Below are 14,151 nucleotides of genomic sequence, written 5' to 3' on the forward strand. Positions count from 1 at the left end.
AAGTAATCTTTTACATCTTTTCAGTGTTAGAATAAGAAGATCATAAACAGGAACGTTAATATTGCACAATTGAATATATCATTTTTATACGGTAAACCTCAACATCTATATAATGTTAGAATAAGACAAATGTACTATTATTTATAGTACTATTTTTATATACTATTATTAAACATACTATTATTTATACCCGAGTGTCTATAAAAATATCAAAACGAGAAGATACGGCACAGAAACCTCGATTTCGATTATAACATGCAATTAAATACCCATACAAAATTTTTATTGCAGTTTAAATACCAGATTACGTGAAAACTACTAATTCTATCAATAAACTCTATTGGAGCTTTTTTATAGGAAATTTTCCGTTCTTTATTTATAATAAGTATACCTTATAACCGTAAGACCGACAGAAACGGAGATATTCGCAAAAAACCGAAAAAAGGTCATTTTTTTCACCGTTTTTGGGCTGTCACAAGTTATGCGTACAACCGAATTCAGGGGACTTTTCACACTTTATTTGGAGAGCTGAAAGGTAAGTGTATACCAATTTTTAGCTTGGTTGGACTTTTTCCGAAGTGAAATGCTCAAGTTCCTGGACTAGTACAGGGTCACGCGAGGAGCGTATTCACAACTTCCAGTCTTGCAGTCTTCCCGGCCAGGCACCGGATCGATTTTCAATTACTACCAATCCAGTAGTTGTTATCGCCATCGAAAGTATCCAGAGGAGTCGAGACTGCATTACTGTCGGCAAGGACCACGGTTATATCGTGGACAGTTGTACAATGCCAACACGACGCCACCGGTGAAAGCGACTCTGAGGTGCATTTTGTCGTCGCTCTTCAGCCGAAAAGCTTTGGCTGGGAGACATCCTGCGTGTTTTTTTGCCAGAGGGTACCCGACGATGGACAATTAGCTGGTCAGTAAGGTGCTGCAATGGTAATTCCGTACCAGCAGGTGTCAACGAAGGAGTCACAGAACGAACATTACACTACGTAACATATATCGGTAATGTCAGTAAACGCTTGGTGTAGTCATAACCGATATTCGCCGCAAGGCGGATGGCCCAATTATCGTCGGGTAAAAACGACCAATCAACTGGGAGAAAGATCACCTTATAACACTGACGAGCGAGATCTGACCGTTGTGTATTCTACACTCAACTTGCCAGAAGACAAGTTCTTTCCTTCGTTGCTCCGTTGATCTAGATTTTTCCTTGGATTAACTTTATTTTTCCTTCTTCTTCTATCGCTATCTTATGTTCTATCGGTACCGTTTTCTTAAATTTGCTCTGTTGTTTGCGCTATCGTTAACTTCTTTCTGTTTTCCTTTCGCTTACTTTTTCTTTACTATCTTTGAATTATCGTTAAGATTATCTTGAATTGAAATCAGTGTATGAGTGGTCAAGTCGCCGTCTCAGGTAACGCTTTTACCTTTGTACTGTGTCGTTACGAAGTTGCTCATATCTTCTCTTTCCTCGTATCTTGATCATCTTTTTGGTTGCATCGTGTGATGCCAGTATCGTTGTGAACCGTGGTCCACGGCTTTGAGGTGCTTTGAGCCATCGTATGACTGCATGATTTCGTTGATTGATTAATTTCGTATCTCTTAGCCACCTTGTAACTGCTGAATATGTATTTCTCTCGTGTATCTGATCTTCTCTCATTATCTTGTAATTTTCTCTTAAACTGCTTCTGTAATTCCGATCGTATTTTGAGTTGTATCTGTCTTTCTGTCCACTTAATTTCTGTACTAGTAGTTTTTATTATATTCCATTTGCCGTATTATATTATGTTTGCTATTGCGCATAAATTTGTATTATCAATCGAGCGCCTTGGAGTACATCTGAGCGTAGATTGAGCCGCTAAATACTACCGCTAAATACTACCGTATCTTTTTATTTCTAAGTATCGTAATTTATCAGTTTGACTATGTCGATAATTCACTCGTCAATTGACTTTTGCGATTTACTTCGATCTCTCTGATCAAATATCGTGTATCGAAAACTTTATCTAATTCTTTTGTCACTACTGTTTCAAGCTGTCGTTAACTTCAGGCGGCAGTCTGGTTCAGAGCGAGATTTTTTACGATATTTTTGTGTTGGAATAATGTTTAAACCGTTGCAGTTGTCTTGATGAAATTTTACATATGTACTTATTGTTCCTTTGAGAATGTATCTACAATTGAAAAAAAATTATTTAAAACTTTTAATGTAATTTTTTATTTTTTTGCAACATAGTGCGTCGAAAACCGCCTCGATCGGCGCCTACTCTGGGTAATGTTATATGCATCTGAAAAAAAAATTCTCAATCTCTATGAGTATTCTGAGTACTGGTAGCGGAATTAGTACTTGAAAAAATGTTGTTACAAAATGGTGGCCTGTTAAGCTTTGATCAACGATATTTCATACATGTTCGGGTATTCGACGAGTTATAAAATGTGGGCGAAATTATTGTTCGACTCAATTCTGCTACCAGCCCTCAGAAAGAGGCTACCAAAGGTATGTGCAAAATTTGAGTTTGATCGGTTAATCAGTTATCGAGATATCGCGGGCGCCGGTTTGAAAACCATAGTTCTGAGATAGACGCGTTCAAAGTTTTGGTACCGTTAGATGAGGTTTAAATTGAATTATCGATGCTTACTAGTTAATCTGCCAACCCGGGTCCATATATTGCCCCTTCTTCTCTTTCGTAGGAGTGGTCTTGCTCCAATAGTGCTTCCCTTCTAGCAGTCCTGGCTTCTTTTGAGGCGAATAACGAACGTCTTTCGGAAGGGTCGATTCTCTGTTGATCACGTAACGTTTCATATGCGTATGCTTGCTGTTCAATTTTTACCCCCATCGTATGAAATATCTTTAATATTGTTGGGAACCCTTCGTTCAAAATACACGTCAAGTGAATGTGTTTTGGAGCGACGTCCAAATCAATGAATTTAGAGATTCATTATTGTTCTGCGTCTCCGCTCCCAGACACCGCTCTAACCAATCGTTCCACGAAAGATGTTCGTATATGGGCTTTGTCGCCTCTGAAACTTGAACACAGAGGGGCGGTCTATCATGTCTAAAATCTTCGAGTGACCCAGCAGTCTCTGCGTTACGCCACTTGCACCAGCTCGAAGGTCCCGGTGGGCAATACATGTGTTGAGGGTTTTCGTCACTTGAAGCATAGTGATGGAATGTTGACCACACGGCTTTCTTCATTTCTTCGATTGAGTGACAATTTCTTTTAATCGCTAAACCATAGTAAACCGTCAAGTTGCCGATTACCTTGTCATTCAATTTTTCTTTGCCTTTTCCACCTATATCTTTACGTTGTTTTTAACGTTACGTAATCTTGTCCCCATTCTTTTCGAAACATGTCCAATACACTCTATTTTTTGTACAATAGTATCTTTGCGGTAAGGACACGCAACTACAATTGCTTTATACGTTTTGCAATCTTCATGGCCAATATATCGAGTGTATTGGAGCGATCGGAGAAACATCTCTAATGCCGCGTCAACTTCCATTTTACCCGCACTGCCATGGTGGTTATTAGTACAGTCTTCGTGAGTTTCGAATCAATCATCGAATTCCTCGGTGGTCGTATTGGTTTTACTTACGGCACACGCTTGGCAAAAGCTCAATTTGATCACAGTATCTAGCACTTTTTTGCTATGTTTACCAATTATACTAATCACGCTAAACCGTGAACTAAAACCTCGTTTTCCCAAGTACCACCCCCTAACACTGTCAGCTCCGATGATGAAGATTCTTTTTTAAAAGTCAGATCTTTCTCCTCATTGACGGCTGTTTGCAGCACGCAATCGTACACAGCAGCAGCCACGCAGTGCAATTTTTTGAACAGCAGAATAATTTGCTTTCGACATTCTCACTCCGATATCCATTGTCCCGCAAAATATATTAAGTCCTTCTCTTCCAATTCCTGACAATCGCATTGAAGTGTTGATATACTGGGAATCGCACATTTCATTTAGATTTCGAAACCCAATCCGTGAGAGGCGGTTTTAGCGAAGGAAACTTCGTTTTTACAAGTTTTACAATCAACAAACGCGCTGCTTGCAGCAAAAGCGGTGAAAAAATTCATTTTTGCAACTTCGCTGCTAATGCACTTGTTAGATTCTTACTGCTTTCACCAGTATGCTGATGTCCGCAGAATTTTCTTTTTTTCGTCGCTGAATTTGGATGTGAGAGAAATTTATTTGTTTTCGTACCTTTCTACTGTTCATTTTACAGAATTATTTTCGTGTCTGCTCTGTTCGAACGTTGGGATGTAACTGAAGCTCTAGCACAATTCAACTACGTTAAAACAAAATGGTGAAGTATGCGAAATAATTCTGAGAACCGGATAACCGTTATACTATTTGGAGCCCTAGGAAACGGTGCCTCTTCTCGGAACGAGCACGCAGCTGCTTCCCAACCGCGCTACCTAAGCGCGACTTGCTTATAATCTCTATTGCTCTGATAATTTTGGAAATATCAATAAACGGTTTTCACGAGCGTATTAAAAAAGGTCTAACGAATAGTAGAATGAAAAAAAAATCGATTTTTTTCCAATTTCTAGACCAGACTACCGCCTTCAACAACTACCGACCTTTAAAAAAATTCGTCCATTTTCGTTTCAACTTCATAAACTAATAATTTACATAGCATCGTTCTTGGAAAAGTGGGCAAAATCACATCGCCCAGTGATGTGTAGTTATAAGTAGATTTTTGTATCGTATCACTTATACCGACTTTGTTAAAAGCCATTGTTTGACTGTATTCCTCAGAAAATCAGGTGAGTCGCTAATCTTCGATTTATTTGTTGTTGTTGACTTCTCAATGAAACTGAGAGAATTATTATTATGTCTTGTAAGCCTTATTTGACTGACTCGAAACATGTAAATTCAATCTTCAATATACGCCTGATTGGCCTGTTAATTTCTTTGACTTGAATTTATTTATTTATTTATTTATATATCGCTAGCTGTCTTTGAATACCGCCACTCTACCAATTCATGTAAGTACCTGAGCCTAGCCAGCCGTACAACGAGTTCTCTACACAGTTAGAAAACAAACGTCCCAAAATTTATCCAAAAATGAGTAATCTATTCGGAAATGTGAGTTTTTCTAAATAAAATACATATTTTACAAAATGATAAACTTTGATGTGGCATTTCTCGCGAACGGCAACTCCTAAAAGGTTAAAACTTGGTGAAGTTTCCAATCTTAGTAGACACCAAAAGAGAATAAATTTTCAGAAAAATCAATTTCTTGACGTCCAGATCATTCGTTGACAATTGGTAGATTGGCCCATATGTTCTATATCTTTAGAATATTTATACTGATTCAGTTATGGTCCCATTTTCATACCACTATAAGAATTTCAACAAAAGACCATGATGTTCATGTTTTAACACAAAAAACAGAACTATTTTTTCCGGCCTTATGTATTTCTAGTAATCGTTAAGGTCATGAATGCTTTGCCAACGGCCGAAATAAAAATTTTCATACTTATCTTAGTGTACACTATAAGGTATCCAAAATTGCAGTCAGGTTGAAATTATGACTCTAAAAAGTAGGTCGAAAGTTGGCAGATCGGCGTAAATAAGAGCATATTTCACAGAATTCATATACTCGGCTCTGTTCATTTCACGATCACATATCCTATAAGCCAAGGTATGCCCCGGCAAAATGAAGTTGAAAAAATACATTCAGACTCCATTTTGAAGATCTCGTATTGAATTGCGATTTTCCATGATATTTAAGAAGTCCAGCGTACGTGAGATTCTTATACGTTTATGTCTTTAGACGAAATTTTGAATAACATTTTTTTATTGTTTGATTGACAACGTTTCTCGTAATTCGAAATACAGTCGTGTTTTGGAAATAGATTACTCCACAGCAGTTTATGCCATACAAAAATGCACTTTTCCTTCAACAAATCTCCTAGGAATCTGTTGAGATTACCTGAGCAGTAATTTCCTTTATATAACACGAGCATGTTTTATGCGTTGTTTAATGCGTATTTCTCGTACACAAAGTACCGGTTTCTATGACAGTAGAGTGAGTCTACAAATGCGCATGCGCGCAGTAACTCCTAAGAGTTAAAGTGGTCTTTTCTTTTTTCTGTACTCCGCGCATGCGCTGTCACTAACAAATCTGATATTACGCGACCCTAACCTCAATTTTGTGCTTCGTGAAAAAACGCGTAACATGCTCTTGTTATATAAAGAATCGTGTGCAACATAAAGGCAATAGTCTTTTCATCCGGCATATTTGCAATATTCGTCTTCGGCACGTATGCGTGCTCACCTAGGACTCATATTCGAGTTTCCCTCCTTGCTACAAAATATACTATTAACGCCTTTTATGAATTGTGCCCCACAGTAAAAAAAAGGTTACATGTCGATTTTTCGAAACATAACGATAGCCTCTACCCACTGACACTATAAAGAACTATTCTAGACGATGCCAATAAAAAAATATCAAAGCGTTTCACGTTTATCCACTGAAATGAGCAATGGACTGCTACAGCTGGTGTGGTCTTCGTTAGCTGTTGGCTGACGGTGGATCTATGACCTACAGTTATAGAAGTTTGAAAATGTCGAGAACGAATGCAACAAAGCAGGATCGAGACTCGTGAACTCTCGGTGTTAATTCCACCAAATTCAATTGAACACAGTGAATAGGAAAAAAAACAAAATGATATTTTATTAATTGATAGCCATTCGCCGATGATATCAATTCAGTTCATAACATCGCAATTTCGAAGTATAGTTACGATGCCCCGGTGTACGCACACGCACTATATATATTGTGTACTGACGTTCAACTTGCGATTAGTTTGAATCGTGTATAAGGCTATTTCCCACCAACTGAAACAACCTGCTAATTTGTCAAAGCTTTCCCCTCTCTCATTTTATCACTGCCGTCCCACCAATTCAAATCTCCGTGCTCTGTGTTAACTTAGTGCAGTAAGCTATACTTACATTGGGATCATGGGCGGATTTCACGTTGACTATATACTAATTGATATTGTACATCAAGATAGGGATATAAAATATTGCACAGTTGGCCGGCATCGATGAGTTCACTACTGTGGAGTACGACTGTATTTTGTTCTCAATCTCAAAATAGTAAGTAGTTTCAGTGTACGCTGGAATCGAAAAAAGTGCCAACTTTTTCTGCAATCACTGAATAAAATCCATTTATGTTATTTTGATTATGGTCCATATTTACTTGATGTATGTCTAGGCAATCAACGTCAAGCAAGACGATGATGGCCTGCAATGAATCCAATCGTTTTTCTTGTTCATACAAAGTCACTAATTGCTGTGAAATAAAGGGCGGTAATCGTGGAGCCAGACTTCCATTTAACAGTGGGCCCTCAAGTGCTCGTAAATAGCTTCCTCTAAATTCGTCTGTTTCGCATACAAGTTCCCACAGTTTACCATATAGTAAGGCGGTATTTTCTAATTGTATGCAGAAATTCACGCAGCTTGCCACCACTTCTGAGGCTGCACAGTTGTCGACGGAGCAGTGATTTAAGTCATCCATGTACTGAATTAAAACATCACAGACCTTATCACGGGCAATCTGCTTACGGCGTTGCTTCGAACCACACAAACCTACCACAGCTTGTCCTTTGTCCTGATAAAAAGAAAGCCCCAAGGTCAGAGCTTCGGGAAAACGCCGCTAAAATTTAAAAATTAAATTTCAAATAGTGTAATATGGTATTTTTGGTGAGTATGAAAATGTCAGTATTAACCAGGTAGTAACTCAATGCCGATCGGGATTATAATGAGATTTTTGTAGAATAACAATTCAACTTTATTTGATTACTAGTGTTTTTTTTTCTTATCTACCTTATTATTATAATAATACTAGGGTTTCGGCGTTACGCGCGTCACTATTTTGTATTTGACGTGGCCTGACTTCTTCTAATCTTCGGGATGGCACAACAACCTTCCGTACCTGTACCAGATTTTTTTCAATATATTGTGCATACTTTTTAGATGATTCAATTGATACTTTATATAATTCTTCGCCTATGACGTAATTTTCAAAGTTTTGCCAATAAAGTATTACATGTGCCACAGTTTCTAACATTACCTGCCCGTGTCTCTCTTGTGTAATTGAATTTTTTAACTCAATTTCATACAATAATGGAATGACCGAGAGTTGTCAATATAAGCTGTCAATATCATCTGACTGTCACCTGAGCGGTAATTTCATGGACATGGGTAAGTTTGTTATATGCCATTTTTACACATGCCCCTCCGGCGGTGGAAAAATCCCGGGGCGTACTCTACTTGAGAAAATATTTATAAATAAATAGAATAACTTAGAATAAGTAGAATATCAGAGACCGAGCCCACGGACCTAAGAAATGCTCCTCAGGTGGTCTTGAAAGTAACCAGGCATAGAGGACTCAGAGTTATAAATTTTACAGTCCTTCGATGGCCTAGCCAAAACCATGAGCCAAGTGCGTCGGGGCAGCGTCAAGTCATTCTCCTAAGACACAACCCTTCTGGGTTCCTTGGGAGGTGCCTCTCCACCACAGAAGAGGAGCTTAACCAGGCCTTTGGACCCCCTCGAATAAGACAGTTCCCTTACAGTTATAGTAGTCTTCGGACACCCTCCTGCAGAAATACCATTTCCATCACCGGTCTTTCCGTTACCAGGTAGATTTTAAATAAATAGTTTTGTCACAGTTTTACACAACTTATCGCATTTATACCGATTCTGTGATTTTGAAACCCTTTACATAAATTCCGAATCCGTATCACCATTTCTACTTTCACACAATACTATTATTGGATTTCTACCACTATACCTAGGCCTTTGAGGTTTCAGCTGTCCAAATTCAATGTAATTTTTGGTTTCCGAGGTAAAACCACGATGGAGAATGGTTTTTTTTTGATTGATCGGCTAATCAGTTCGAAAAAGATGTCTGATTGGTCAATTCCGCTAAACTGGTATCGTCACAATGTGGCGGTTGCAGTTCTGGTATAAATAGGCACACCCTGTAAGAAAGCAAATAGCATCAGGTTGACTCCTCATGCTGATGCAATAAACTGTAGTGTTTACGAAACGTCGGCGAAAAGCCGTTCTCCAGCGCGGCTGCTGTATTTCTCTCAAAACCATTTTTCTAGTGTAGGGAAAATAGATGTCAACGCTGTAAAACATTTCATTTGGCAAAGAGTTTGTAAATCAAAAAGTACACGAAAAACAAATTCGGAAATAGGTGGTAAAATAAATTGAAATCAATGTAGTCAGGGCGGTTCAGTGAAAAAAAAATTTTAAACTACTCACCTTCAAAGCCATACAGCTGACGACTAGATATATATGTATTCTACAATCCCGGAAGATAGAAATTAATATTGTTAACTAATTTATACCGATATTTTCATACATGCGTCTGTATGTACAACAGAAATTGGTTGCTACAAGAAGAACATATTTTGGCAACTATTGGCCTTTTTATTATTAGTAGGTTAATGATAATATTGCTAAAATACCAATAACCTCTGATCTCAAAAATTTAGACAATCGTGAATTCTGCCACCGATAACTATAAAAATTTTGAATTCACATATAACGTGGCGAAGTGTTATCTAAATTTATGACCAACTGTGACGCAGAGGAGTGCTATACCACCTACTGGGTCTATAAAAATATAGATACGGCACAGAGGAGTGCCTTCTGGTCAAAATATATATGTTTTGACTCAAAGGAGTGCTGTACTGCCTACTGGTGACGAGTGCCAGCGGTGCACCTATATTTATACGGAACTGGACCAGTCAAGCGTGGCGTGGCCGCTGTCGGTCCACAGCACGGTCTTACATACAGGTCTGGACACTTGTCACAAAATCAAGTGGTGGGGGTGGACGCTTATGGAAGCACTGGAGTAGTTTGTAATCCCGTCACTACTCGTCTCTGCGATCCATCCGCCTACTCAAACGTAACCTCAAAATCCCCGTGTCGTACATTGTGCCATTGTAACATCATTCTAATCGCGCCGGAGTTTAGATCGCAGCGATCACAGTGGGCAATACATGAACTACACGTCTGGCATCAATAAGCGACCTACCCCCTCCAATGGAGTTTCCAGACCTGTATGTAAGACCGTGGTCCACAGGTAAGGTTCGCCGTCTGTCGTCGTCGCGGTCGAGGCCTCTGTCTCGGTCTCCCTCGATGCTCCCTCGCGCTGGTGCAACCGTCAACCGTCGGTTTAGTTCGGGTATTTCCGCAGCACCCCCTCATGTATGCGGCACAGATAGCAGCGTGAGCGTGCTGCCCAGCTGGTCGTTACATTATATGTGTGCGTGCGTGCGTGCGTGCGGGAGGGGGGGGGGGGGGGGGGGAGTATAACACTCGAAATGCATCAACCATTACGATATCTGTATTTTCCCCATATTCACTCAAATTATTCACCAGCCAGAGACCGGCTGGAAAGATATCGGCCGATTCTCCTAGTTGCCTTTCGGCTCTTAATTATAACAGTCCTCTAGACAAGACCAGTGAGCGTCCAGTCTAGCAAACTGCAGTACTGATATACTAGATATTAGATGCATTAGAGCGCGTATAATAACGATTTAAATTAGCATATAGACTAAAATACCAAATATGATTAAAATAAGGACGCGCAAGGAAGTCAGGACTACAAAAGTGTTGCGCTAGGAAATTGTAACCTTAATTCAACGGGAGGTGAGATGAAGATAAAGAAATTTCAATGCGTTTTATAGGTGTAAACGATACAAAAAATATACTTCATCTGTATAGATAACACAGCATTACTCTAAACGGATACGCAACGGCGTATCGCGCTAGAAGTATACTCGATGGCTAACGAGGGTAGTTGATCCACCATTCTTTGCCACACGTGCGATCGTGGAAGGCCACGCAAATCGCAATATCCTTCCACGAGTGCTACTGTTTATACCTCACACTCATGTCGAGCACAATCAATACAGACAACAAAAAGGAACCTCGACTATAGATATAGCCAAATGGACGTAAACAAGTAAAAAAATAATAGCAATAGCCCACTTCGACCTAAATTTAACATGCCGGCAAAGAAGGGGAAGCCAAAGAGGCTAGGGAAGAGTGGAAGCTGACCGTATCTACCGCGGCCAGCGACATCTGTGAGCTTAGGGCACGTGTATGTGTATTAGCGACGTGTAAAGCAAAGGGTGTAAAAAAATGCCCGCACCAGCCGATAGTCAGCCAGTAATTCGTGACACAACTACAAATCCATGTATTGAAATCACGAATACTGTCGAAGTTACGTATCACAAGAAGCTGAGAATTCTTCGTCGAAAGCAACAAACGTTTTACATACGTTCCAAAATGTATCAGTTTAGCATACTGGAATTTTTATAGAATGGTGCTGTCATAGAGCGCAATATGTATTGTGTGTTTCAAAGTTAAACGCAAAATCAGATGAAATGTATAAATTAGGAGTTTGGAAAAAAACCTTTGGTACCATGGGCACTTTTTTCACCGAAATCCTAATGAAATTGTACATATCATAATGTTACACGCAACCTCGAATCTGAGACCATTATTAAACGTGTACCACATGTTTATTTATTAACGTAATTTTAATATCAATTCGAGGAATCACGAAATTTTGAATTTGTAAATATTATTTGAACTGAAATAGCGGTGGCTCAGTATTTCATAGGGCCAAGATACATCGAAAGCTATTAACACCTAATAGTTAATTCAATCAAGTTAAAAGAGTAATGTCAGCTTCTTTAAATTTCGTTCGAACCGGTTTGGTTTCAACATATGCATCATTAAATTGTGAATATATCATGAAGAATTTACACGAGTAGACGGTTATTATTTACTGAATCATTTACTCTATTGATTTATACAAATTATGTATTCATCGGGGTAATTGATTGAAAGATGAATACTGAAATAAGATAAAGCTGCATTCTATGGACGTATCGGGTGTGTAATTTCACTAACCATAAACAGCATAATATTTGTGTTGTAGAAGAATCTTGGATATGAAGATCATTTATTAACAACAATAATTTTGATGTCAACGTTTCGACTCACTGATTGGAGTCATCTTCAGGACATTTTTCATCTGTACATAAAAAAGCATATTTTACAGATCTTGCTAAGTAACAGCAAGAGTGAGCAAAAAAAGTGACTGACCTTGAAAAAGTTTTTAGCTTAGACTTGATCCAATAATTACTGGATGGCCTTACATAACGCAGAACAAAAACAGAAAGATAGGGATGGACATGCCCATGACGTACTAAAAGAAAAATTATAAACTTAGACGAAGGTTGATATGCTAAATAGATCGAGAGTTGAAATTAAAACTAACCTTAAATACATACATCAATCGTAGAAAAAGATTTAACGGCATGTAGCAGTCCTACCTTTACCGACCGAGTAGACTCATTCTTTTTCTTTCTATAATTAATCAACAAACAAACGGATAGGGTTGAAATTTGGACGGCGCATAGCTCTTTCGTAGCGAGATCGAGCAAGGTTACTCATATCCCAAAAATCGTCAAAAAAATTGGTGGTTTTTTTACACGTGTTACTATTTTCACATCTCCTGCATTTCAGGGACCAAAAAGCGCATAGATGAGGTACCTTCCCCCATTCTGCGAAAAATAAGGAGTAAAATGAGCCATTGTGAGACTGTTTTCGTGCAATATTGTGACCAGGCTATGAGAACTAGTAATTACAATAATTTCGCAAATAAAAGATGCTCTCGCGATCAGCTGGGCACGCGGTCGGTACAGCCGAGCGTTCCTTGGTTGGCGTAGTCACCGCAGCACGAAGTGCCGCTTGCGAAACAATGGGCCCTGTGGCAGCTCGTCCAGGAGCGTAATTATTTAATTGGCTCAAAGTCAGTGGCGTTTACGAATATCGCTGAATATGACTACGGGAATTTTTAACCCGAGATACAAAAAATTCGTTTCAAGGTACAATACGGTTTCGGGGATAATACGATCAATGTAGATGTGACTCATGATGCCCCTCGGAAACTTTGACTACGTGAAAACGACGTTCCAATAAGCACGGAAACTGCTGAATGCAACGATAAGTAGTGAAATCGTCTGAATAATAAATGTATACATCTTTTCTCGTGGGTCTTTCAGAAAAGAATAGACTACAAAAATTTTGTAACGAATCTCAACAAATCAATTTTACCAGACTCCGAATTATAATTTCAAATTCGAAATTGGCCCGTTTGGATCATTCTACATAACAGAAATTGCTACACAACATGATTCACTTTATTAGTCTCATGCTCGATTTTACAGAATCATATATGTATGTACATAAATGTTACCACAATAATACAACATTATGTTACAACAAGCGTCCCGAATAGTCGTACGTCGACAGTGATTTGGATAAATACACCAAACCAAATGTCTTTGTAGTCGTACATATTTCTGACAAATAACACATTCATTTCGCAAAAAACGATTCAGAAAGTGGAATATCGATTTTTAAGAAAGTTGAAAAAACCGACGACTTACTATCAATCTACCGTAAAAACGTTTCGTTTCGGAAGCCGGATGTTTTTCTTCTTGTTTGAAAAGAATTAATTTCGGTGCTTTCGCGCTGGGTTTCAACAATCGCTGGGTACAGCCAAGAGAATCGAAATATTCGAAACGATTCATGGAAGCTTTTCGATGATTCTGTTGTACCACAATTTTTGACATTCTAACAGCCTTAGCATAGTATAAACTGAACCGAAGAGCCCGAAGATATACCTAGAACTGGACAGGCACTCAGTATGATAGATATGAACCATGTATTTCGAAATTACGTCAATGAATTTTACGAAATACGTCAGTTTATGATCACGTTTTTTTGTTTTGACTGAATGGTAACTTTTTTAATATTCGTAGTCAATTCCGTCACGTTTTCTGACAAAGGTGACAGCTGTGAGGCCTGAAATTTGTTGAATAATGATGTGCAATTCTCACTATTTAGGTTTAGCTTAGTACTAATTTTATCGACAAATCAGCATAATCAGCGTCAAATTTTTATTCCAACAGTTGTTATGCGCAGAAAATTGACGAATTATTTCGGATCCATTGATTATAGAATAAGGTTCCGAATGAATTGTGCGAAATGGACATGTCTTCCTGCGAAATAAATGTGTTATTTGTCAG

At 38.6% G+C, this 14,151-nt stretch overlaps 1 protein-coding gene across 1 annotated transcript in view; it reads right to left on the minus strand.

Moving 5' to 3' along the window:
- The window catches only part of LOC124415825 (vacuolar protein sorting-associated protein 8 homolog), a 110,856-nt gene that overhangs the window by 27,680 nt on the left and 69,025 nt on the right, over positions 1 to 14,151 (minus strand). The window contains exon 8 of the mRNA XM_046896479.1: positions 7,223 to 7,678. Within this exon, the coding sequence (XP_046752435.1) occupies positions 7,223 to 7,678 (456 nt within the window). The remainder of the gene's footprint in view (positions 1 to 7,222; positions 7,679 to 14,151) is intronic.

The sequence above is a fragment of the Diprion similis genome, chromosome 2, assembly GCF_021155765.1.
Source record: "Diprion similis isolate iyDipSimi1 chromosome 2, iyDipSimi1.1, whole genome shotgun sequence".
Classification (NCBI taxonomy): domain Eukaryota; kingdom Metazoa; phylum Arthropoda; class Insecta; order Hymenoptera; family Diprionidae; genus Diprion; species Diprion similis.